Below are 10,404 nucleotides of genomic sequence, written 5' to 3'. Positions count from 1 at the left end.
CGAAAGGCACAAAACACATCGACGATGACCGACTATGACCGACTTAAGCATCCCTCCCTCATTCCCTTAATACATTGATTGATTTAAGCATCAGAGGAGCGAAGATCGTGCAAACAGGCTCCCTCTTGACACTTGTATATTGTAATTGATAGGTGACGGAAACACATGCCTCACTAAATCAACTGACACTCCGAACCCACGTCCCTGTTAGCTAGACCAGGCAACCCTCAGTTCTAGGCATCAACAGGCAATGTGAGCTCAAAGTGGCATCCCGTTTCCTCCACCTATTGCCAAATTACCTTTTAGTTATCTTACAAATGTTGTACCTGAATAACTGGTGCAACCATTTTCCTCCGCCACTCAAAATATGTGCCAGAAGACAAGTAAAGAAGAAAATTCTTGCAAATTTCAGTAAAATGAGAAAATAATGATCATGTTGTATCAGGAGCATGACCTGGCCCTCATGTTTCTCATTCCAAAACTCAGGAGCCCATATAATACAAATTTCTCAATGGTCAGAAAGAACAATATGAGATACAATAGATGAGATACAATATGAATAACCATGCAAAGGCTATCATAACCCTTGCTGTGCACATTGGCCACAAATTTTGCTAGCTGTTTCCAGATGTGGAGACTTCAGCACTGCAAACTGGGCAGACCTGCAATCACAGAATAATAATCACTACAGTATCTTTGACATGGAAGTCCTCTACAAGTACCCACTTTTTTCTTTTCTTTTTTTTCATTTTTTTTTGTTGAGAAAAAAGGCAACTCCTTAATTCAACAACATCAAGCAGTAGTAGTACAAAGTGATGGTAATTGGCAACCCCACTACAGCAAAAGGGGTACCCAAAGAGTAAATTAATATGTTATTTTATGCTGAATTTTTAAATTAATTTTACTGTATAACTTCCAGGCAGAAAAATAAATGATAATACAATAAAAAAACTAGAAATAGAATTAGAAATAAAACCAAAGCCCTAACATCAGCACCAGAATTCAATAACATACAAAAATGATTTATCTCCACCAAAAGTAATTGCATCCCTTATCCAAAAGCATGCCTACCCAATGACAGAAAAAGAACGATAAACTCAAAGAGTAGGTTTTTCTTCACGTCCTGGATAATATCTTGGTACATATATACTTCTCATATAATAACTATACGAGGCTTATTTTCTTACAACATGCACTTTGATTGATCTACACAACATGCACTTTGATTGATCTACCATTTCCCAAACTTTCATTTGACACTTAACCTCAGCCCTGCAAATTGACTTAGCAGAATGATGTCAATACACATCCCAAATCTGGCAATAAAGCTAGAAGGTTTGATGTAGGAAAACATAGGGGTATATGTGTTTAAGGACTTAGAGGGTGGAGTTTACGGTTGTAGTGAGTGGGGTAAATGGGATTGTGATCAAAAGCCTGGGATTGAAGGGAAAGGAAAGGGGAAATTGATAAATCTGGAATCATAACAGAGGAGTTCTTGGCATCGCACCAAGTTCTTGGAATCACACAAAGACTTCTCACGGATCACTCGAGAGGAAACTGTTTATAACAAAACAAATCAATCTCTTCACTCGGATTTTCAGAAGTACATAGAGGCTCTTTTATAAAGCTATAGAAGACACCAAAACAAAACCAACATTAAAGATAGAGAAAACACTAGAACAGACCAAACATTAAATGCCCCACTAATGACTTCTAGGAAGCCTAACAGTTAATGCCTTAGGAAAACTAAACTTGACCAAAAAAAACCCTGGAAAAACAAAAAGAAACCCATAAAAACTCTAAAAGGCAGAAGTGAACTCTTCATTCTCCATTAAGGTTACTTTTCCAACTTTGGGGATAAATTGGGACTTCGATGAATAACAAAGTGCAGGGTGGAAGATAACCTAATATGCAGATTTCATCACCTTGAAGCAACTACAATTTTAATAGCGTAGAACTATTTGGCAGTGATTTCTACTATTTGGTGTCAAATAATGCTCATAAAAGTAAAACTGGGGAACATTATCTATAGGAATGCCAGCCACCAGCCACCATCCCCATTTACCTTTCCCGTTCAGTCTTCCCCACTCAGCTGCCATATGTATTCTAATTTAATTCTGATGTTTTGAAACACACAACTTTCTTTCCCCTAATTTTCCCCAACTAATAAAATTAAACACTATTTCTCATCGTCAACGTCCTTTTCATCTTTTCTTCTCTAACCCTTAAAAGACTCATTTGAAGGGTAGTGGTCACCAGGTGACCAAGAAATTAATGGTAACCTACCACTGGATTTAAATTCACTCGTTGTGATTAAAACACTTAAAAATACTTTCATTTAATCTCAACCTTTGAATCTAAATCCAATGGTAGGTGACCATAAATTTCATGGTCACTGGGGACCAAGTGAACACCTTAAGTTTTCCACTTGCATCTAAATTTGATAAATGTCAAATCTAGAAGAAGGGTTAGCCCTACAGAATCAAATTAGATAAATGCCAAACTGAGTAACAGTTCTTATAACTAAAACAACCCAAAAGAGCTGGTTGAATGAATTTTAAGGAGAAAATTGACAACAAGTATAGGTCAGTGGCACTCAAAACAAACATGGAAAATATACCAATTTGTTTAACAAATCTGAGCCATAGATTTACAAAAGCAGCAGTCTTTTTCTTGTAAACCACTTCCTTTGGTAGAAAAGTAGTTTTTGCATAACTCTGACAAGCTAGACCCAAGCAGAAGGCAAAGGTAACTGAGTGTCATTACTTGATAACAGAAAGTATTAAGAATAGAAAAATAAATACAAAATCTCCAAGTAAATATTTTAGATAAGAGATATGGGAAAACTATAATCTTTTCAAAAGGAACTAACCAAATACAAATTCCAGTCATGAATTAAATTAAGAACTGAGACAACTATGAAGTGGCAGTGCATAAAGCAACCTTTCAAAGCTTACCTTGTTTATTGTCAACCAATTATTTATGCAATCAGAATGATAAGAGTGTTTGCAAGAAAGTACTGTCAAGTTTTCACCATCCTCATAATCTAACCGACAAATGACACACCTGAAACAGTACTGCAAAATAAGAAACAAACAAAGCTTCCATAAAAGCGCGTAAAACTAAGTAACATGTGCTTACGACTCATTGCTTCCATTCTGATCGCTCCCCATCTTGTAGCTTACTGAAGGCAATGAAGCAATTGTATCAGCAGAAAGCCCTCTGCTCTCTGTTCCAACAACTTCACCCAATGCAAGTAACTCCTGAGATAGTTAAGTACGGTTCACATAACAGGACAAAAACAAATACAACAATGCAAGCAATAGAATCCAGAGCCAGCTCACCTCATACGAAAGCTCATCTGGGTCAACCTCCTCCCATGCATCCTACAATCCAACAGTTGGTGAGATGCATATTTTTTATTTTTAAACAGATAAAGATTCCTTAAGTACAAGGACAAACTAGTGGATGAGCAATCCATATCCAAAACCTAACACAAAACAAATTTCAGAACGTAGATTCAATGCAGTGCAAAGCTTCCAATAATCGCAATGTACTGGAATTTCCATTTTAAACAAGAAAAACTCTTAGATCAAATCTTGTGAATATGAAGGTAAGCATAGTCCCATAGATATGGATTAATCAACAAAAAAGAAATTATTGGGCGTGAAACAAGAAATTTTGTGGAAGACATTATTTGGTGATAATACACTACAATCTTGAAAAATAGAACAGTAATTTAAAAGATGCATAATAAAACCAGCTAAAATACCAAGGTCCTATTCACATTTAATTATTTTGCAGAGATTAGAAAACTTACAGTCAGAACTTGTAAGTTATATACTAGGCAAATGCATTTCCAAATTCTTCACACACACACACAAAAAAAGAGTGTTTTGAAATTACAAAATAAAAGAGCACATCAGCTTCTTAATCCTATTACATTCACCTGGACAGAAACTCATTATGTCCACATTTTAGTTGGACCAAGATAATCGAATTAGAGTTGAAGAACACCGTTAGTCAATTTGTACATTCACATGAGTCAAATTGGAGTTCAAGACAATCTTCTGTTCATTATTCATGTGTTTTTTTTCTTTTTCTTTTCTTTAAATAGAGAGGGAAGCTGACGATGAGCATGAGAAGAGATATGAGATAAAAGGAGAAAGGAGTAAGAAAGCATAAAACTTTTGTCAAAATAAAAACCAGTAACAATTACAATAATCTTTAGTGTTAATTCTATATATTATCTTCTCTTCCTCAGTCTTCTCTTTTCTCTTCTATATCTCTAATTTCTTTATCATCTCTTCAATTTTTTATAACCAAATGGGTCCGAAGTTTTCACTACTTCATCTTGCATTAGAAAGGATATAGGATTCCTGAGAAGTAAAGGAAGAGCTTGTGGTGATCCATACTGTTCAAAGAAAACAATGATCTTTGGTACATGAAAAGAAAGATGCTGCAACTTAGGACAAAGTATAAATTAGGGAGCTTTGAATATGTGAAATGTCAAAAAAAAAAAAAACAATGAGTTTATTGAACTTTCTTATGTTTACAAAATAATGTATACGCTAATCTGGTTGTGTGAATGGGTCACACAATGTAAAAACTTCTAGCTTAAAAAGAAACAAGGTTCAGATGAGCAGAATACTTTCCTGAGATGATAACTTCATTCCCTACTTAAACAATGATGCACAATTGTCATAAAAATGAACAAAACACATTATATTGTTTGTAGAACATTAAAAAAGACAAGCATGTGTATGAACTGTCATTTCTGTTAACACATCTCAGATACTGTGATAAAGAATAGCTAGCAATAAATTAATACCTGAGAGTTACCTCCCTGATCCTCAGTGTCCTCAGCTTCACCTGACAAAATGAGAAGATACCAGAAGCATAAACTATTACAACAGTTCAAGGATATCAAAAGCGATAAAATAAAAGGCACTAGAAAATTTACAGCGGTAACAAGCACTCACGGTCATCAATTGCAAGGGCCATCAGTCTAGCTGCCATATCTCTATCTTCAGCATCCTGCAGGGCTCTTGCATACGCCTCATCACTTGAAAAAACAGTAGGGTCATATACAACACTGGGGTTATGATCGTCTCCAGCATCATCATGAGCGTGCACATCAAATGCATCTTCTTCATCATTGTCAGCATCAGTCCCATCATATTGCTCATCATCATCATTTCCGTCAGTATCATCATGAAAATCATCCTCATCATCATGCACATAACTTCCAGCTTCCCAACTGCCATAATCACTCCCTTCATTGTTCATCCGCAGCATCATGTATGCCCTTTCCTACTTAGAATCCAATCAAAGCTGATTAGAATTCAGACCATAAGCAGAACAAAAATGTTGAGAAAACAAGGATTGACCAAGGAAAGACATGCGCAATTTAAACAATGACTATTCATAACATAAAACCAAGGCTCTTCCAATGGTTGAGAAAACAAGAATGTTATGAAAGGTCGAACATTACACCTTAGGCTGAACCATTCACTACTAATAAACAGCCTAGCTGACAAACAAGTTGGATATCAACTATGAAGTCTCTGACACTCCCAATTCGTAAGGAACAAACACGTTTCACGGGTGGGACAAAAATTTGCAAGGAACCCTGAAGATAATATCAGTTTTGATATCCATAACCTGATTAAGCGGAACCTTCCCATTCAGATTCTACTGTGTTTTTGATTATAACAAACTTCCTAAGCAACCAAAGGTAACCTCATAAAAAATTGAGAGACCATCATGGAAAAGATAAGGAAACAACAAACAAAAGAGAGTTCAGGGACCTGTTCTTGGAGAGTTCGAGCAAGAGCAAGGTCAGCATCGACCTGACTGAGATTAGTGAAGGGAGTTCTTGAGGACTGCGGGGCATTAGGTGAAGGAGGCTCCGCCAATTGCGTAGTTACTTCTTCTTCTTCTTCTTCTCCGCAACGATTAAGAGTAGGGTTCTCTTCTTGTTCTTGTTCGCTAAGGTTGTTGCTGGGGTTAGGTTTGAGTCCACCGTTAGGGACCAATTTCGCGTTGTGGTTCTCCATTGAAATTGGAAGAAACTGAATAAGAAAATTGAATCACAGAATATTTCAGAAAGATTATTTCGAGGATGTTGAAGAAAGATCGGACTAGATATATGATTATCTGATCTAATGATCTAGGTCCTCAACTCTTGTATCTCTCTCCGGGAGCTTTCTCGATTTTCTCCCACGAATTTCATAAATTACGTTCTAAATTGATTTTTTTTTTACAATCCACACTTCATGTTTTTTGTTTTAGTATTTCAACATCACATTTTTACAATATTTTGAAATAAAAGTTCATACCAGTTGTATGACCTTAATTCATAATTTTTTTTTTTTGAAATAGCAAGGTTTGGAACTCAGTCAAGCTGGAAGACTCATCCCCAAGCCCATATTAGATTAGAATGGTACAAAAAGATGGACTACTCTGTTTAGACATTGATAGTGCAGAGTAGTCTATGTTAACAAAAACACCTCGCCTCATAGACACTATGTTTTACCTAACTCTAAACGCCGAGCACGCAATTGTGGTACATTGAAGTTAAATACTTTTACAAAGGCTCATACACTTATACTAGCATAGACATTATTCTAACAAGAACAAAACTAAACAACAGAAAGCTCCCTCCCCTTGCTTCGGGTGGAGCTAGTACCCTCATTTGGCCTGCTAAACTGAGGCAAACCAATAATCAACTTCTCTGTCTTCCTGGAAGACTTTGCTTTCTTCATTGGCGACGTCTTGACCACCTTAACATATGACTTGTTCTTATTTTTTGCTCCCCTCAGCCTGCCCTCCTTCTTTGGTACCTCCAAAGCTTTCTTCAAAACAGTTAACCCCATTGACACAACATCCAAGTTTGTTCTTCCCACAGCCAAACTCAATCTTGGTTTCTTGGGCGACACACCATCATCATTAGCCCTCTTCCGTCGATGATTGACCACGGGCACCAGAGCGTTCTCTGTGCCCTCGTTTGCAGCCCCGTCTAAAGCATATGTAACGTCCCGTATCTCAATTACCCGTTTACTAGTCATTTGGACGGTAAACGACTTTTATTTTCACTTTTACTATCGTTTCAGTACGTTTAGTGGCCCTAAAAGTTGACTTTTCGTTCGGGTCAAAATTTGAGAAAATTTCCTTCATGAAAGTTGTAGAGGACGTTAAACCGAGCGCGTGCATATGTGGTACGTAAAAATCGGAGTTCGTGTGCGAAAGTTATGAGTGATTTAAGAAAGTTACTGTTCATGGTAAGAAAATTATATATATAAGGAAAATTACTGTGGTAGGTTTCCAAAATCGGAAACCCACCTTTCTCTCTCCTCTCCCCCGATTTTCCCCTCTTTCTTCTTCGGGAAATCCTTCTTCCCTTCGATTGGCCGCCGTCCGGCCATCACCCGGCAGAAAGCCGGCCACCACAGGGTCGCCTCCTCCCCCTGGTCACGCTGGTGCCCTTAGTTTTCGACGATTTGGCCGGGAAAGCTCGGATCGAAGCAAGGTTTGCTCCGGTTGCAGTTTTGGGGTTTCGCCGATTTCCGGCCATTCCGGCCACCTCCGGCCACCAGGTTAGCATCGAAGGTTCGGTTTTCATCACTGATCATTTCCCCTATGGCCTTGTATCACGATTTGTTGTGTAGATGCCGAATCGACGAATTGAAATTCTAGGGTTCTTGAGGATTTCTGGGTTTTTGTTCATTGATCGATTTCGGCCGTTTTTAATTGTTATTTGGGAATGTTGTAGTTGAGAAGTTGAATCAGTGTGTTGAGAAGGTGCTACTGTCAAATTTTGGTGTCCATTGGAGTTGGTGGCAGTGGCAGTGGCGGCGGCGCCGCCACTGTGGGCCGCTGTAACGGCGGCTAGGGTAGCTTTTTAATTTCAATTTCTGGCTAGTTAAATTCTATATTTATCATAGAGCTTGTATGTGAAGTTTGGTGATTTTGGAGGAGTTTGGAATTGGTTGTGAATTTCCGAAGTTTGGGAGTTTCGGTTGTTGAATTGTGGGAATCCGACCTTCGGATTTCCCTTGTTCCGATATGGAATACATTAATCGACGGATGGATATTAATGGTGAAGTTTGGTAAGGATTGGTGAAGTTTGATTGGGTGTGGAAGAGGATTGGAGAAGTTGAGGTTATGGGTTTTGAGATTAATTATTGATTATCGTAAATAGTTATCAAATTGTTGTTTACGGATTATAATTGTGTACAGGACGTGATACCGACCTATCGCTCGACGAGGATCCTTACGCTTGGATACCACGTTAGCCGTATATTGTGAGTGGACTTTTATTTTTAAAGATTGATGCATGCATATATATTTATTTGCTTCCGAGTTGATTATTTTATTTATCCATTTACCTTCTTGAGCATACGGTTATAATTTATTTATCGTATTACTTTCCAGAGCGTATGGTTATTTTCAGAAATGGTTTTGGATATTGATTATTTTGGAAATTTTATGGCGTGCGGGGTCACGTCATTGGATTATGCTTTCCTTACCTTATTTATTTATTTCCGATGTGATTTCCGGATTTATACTATTTATATTATATTTATATTCGTCGATTTGAGACTTTTATGAGATTTTCGAAATGAGATTTCGATGAGGTTAATCTTTATACTTATTTATATCCTATTTATTTTGAAGATGAGATTATCTTGGCGTGTGGGACACGTCGTTGGAAATTCATTTACGAGAGTTGGGGAAGTTTTATGGATTTATATGGTTTTCGGATTTTCTTTTGCCATACTTTGGGTGACTTATCATTGCTAGCATTGATTTTCCGCCTTTGTGGCGCGGTGATGGGATCACCGTAGCCCTCCGCCTTTGTGGCGCAGGTTACTGTCTTTGTGACAGTAATTCTGTAGCCCGGTATCCTATCGCTACACTTAGTGGCGTAAGGGTATATTACGGGAGTCATGAGAGTATTTTTAGCCTGGGAGGCTATCACCCAAGCCTGGGAGGCTCACTCGTATGGCTATCGCCTTCCCCTACTCACTTTACTACTTAGCTAGCGGGGCTAGCTCGATTTTTGTTTAACCAGCGGGGCTGGTCTTATTTTCTGTAAGTATCGGAGTTCCAACTTTTTCTTTTAAATCGTATGTGACTAGCGGGGCTAGTCGGTTTTCACGAGTGGAACTCCTCTTGTTTATTTGTCATTAATCATTGCATGCATCGGAAGTTTTTAGAGAAATAAATGTGGGAAAGTATAAAATCCCTTTTAATCGAAATTGTTTATTTTTTTTTTTTGTCCACTCACGCTAACGTTTTTCTTGTACTTTCCCCTGGGCCCTTCGGTTTCAAATGCCCAGTTCGCAGTGTAGCTGTTCGGCTTTAGGAGTTGAGGCTTAGCACCACCGCTGTCATCCATCCCTCGTAGGTTACTTGCTAACCTACTTTGTGTATCGTTATTTCTTTTGGTTCTAGACTGCTCTGATAACCTTGAGATTTTTGTATTATTATTGTAACCTATGACTTGGTTGTAATCTGAGTTAATTGGATAATTTGTTATTCTAAATTGTGGAATTGTGCGGTTTTGGGAGCAGGGTGGCTCCAGGAGTTTTGGGAGGGTTGTTTAGAAGTGAAATTGAAATTCTACAGGTTTTGGGTTACCCATTTTTAAGGGAGGTTATGCCGAAATTTTTGGTAAACCTTCTTTAAAGGTGGGTCCCGCGGGGCCACTTCGGATTCCAGGGTGGAATCCGGGGCGGACCCTGTCAGCATACTTGCCACACGATCTAGCACCTTGTTTGCTCCAGCAGCTTGACTTGGCTCAGACTCCATTGGCAAAAATTTTTCATCAACAGGCATCACAGACTCTTGCTGGACACCTTATTCTCCCTTTCGATCACATCAGTTTCCACTGTATCCTTGCCAGAAGCCTCCATTGTCTTCAAAGCTTGGACATGAATCTCTCTGCGAGTTTTAGGTTTTTTTGCAGAGACATGTCCACAAACCTAGCTAAGCTAGGTGACTCTGATCCTTGTGTTTGGGCCCCAAACACCAACGCTGGTCCCATAACTGGTGTAGACTCCATTTGGGCCAGAATACGCTCCAAGTTCCACCCGCCGGAGGTGTTGAACTACTCAAGATTTCCGGCAGCGGTGGCCTAACACAGGGCAATCCAACATGAGTCAAAAACAGGTTCTAAAAGAAGAAGTCCAGGTCCACTACCACCCCATCATCCACAATAAAACTCTGATGGAGCACCACCGATAAGTCAATGTCGACCTGAATCCGGATTCGGCCAGCTCAAATTCAATAGTATATATCCTTCTATATAAACCGGCCCAAAGCACTGCGTCGAAGACATCGGTCTGAGTGATAGGCCGGTGGCAGACCTCTCACCTTGATCCAGAAAGCAAGAGATGA

The 10,404-nt window shown here is 38.7% G+C and overlaps 1 protein-coding gene across 1 annotated transcript; it reads right to left on the bottom strand.

Annotated features, from left to right (window-relative positions):
• Window positions 1-382: 382 nt before the first annotated feature.
• On the bottom strand, window positions 383-6,261 carry LOC112188675 (E3 ubiquitin ligase BIG BROTHER-related). The gene is made up of 7 exons (XM_024327840.2): window positions 5,811-6,261; window positions 4,983-5,313; window positions 4,832-4,872; window positions 3,345-3,386; window positions 3,142-3,263; window positions 2,958-3,066; window positions 383-662 (listed from the first exon to the last, which is right to left on the bottom strand). The coding sequence occupies exons 1-7, from the start codon at window positions 6,057-6,059 to the stop codon at window positions 615-617; spliced, it is 942 nt and encodes a 313-aa protein (XP_024183608.1). The 5' UTR covers window positions 6,060-6,261; the 3' UTR covers window positions 383-614.
• Window positions 6,262-10,404: the final 4,143 nt, after the last annotated feature.

This window comes from Rosa chinensis, chromosome 2 (genome assembly GCF_002994745.2).
Source record: "Rosa chinensis cultivar Old Blush chromosome 2, RchiOBHm-V2, whole genome shotgun sequence".
NCBI classification, from domain to species: domain Eukaryota; kingdom Viridiplantae; phylum Streptophyta; class Magnoliopsida; order Rosales; family Rosaceae; genus Rosa; species Rosa chinensis.
Note: the sequence above shows the minus strand (reverse complement) of the source record. Positions and strands in the feature narration are given on the sequence as shown.

What these genes read in the sequence shown, in the direction of transcription:
- LOC112188675 (XM_024327840.2), bottom strand. Translation starts at nt 6,059, where the DNA reads ATGGAGAACCACAACGCGAAATTGGTCCCTAACGGTGGACTCAAACCT. An exon ending in GGCCCTTGCAATTGATGACC is followed by an intron (nt 4,873 to 4,982) that starts GTGAGTGCTTGT and finishes TCATTTTGTCAG; the next exon opens with GTGAAGCTGAGGACACTGAG. An exon ending in ATTGGTTGACAATAAACAAG is followed by an intron (nt 663 to 2,957) that starts GTAAGCTTTGAA and finishes CTGTGATTGCAG; the next exon opens with GTCTGCCCAGTTTGCAGTGC.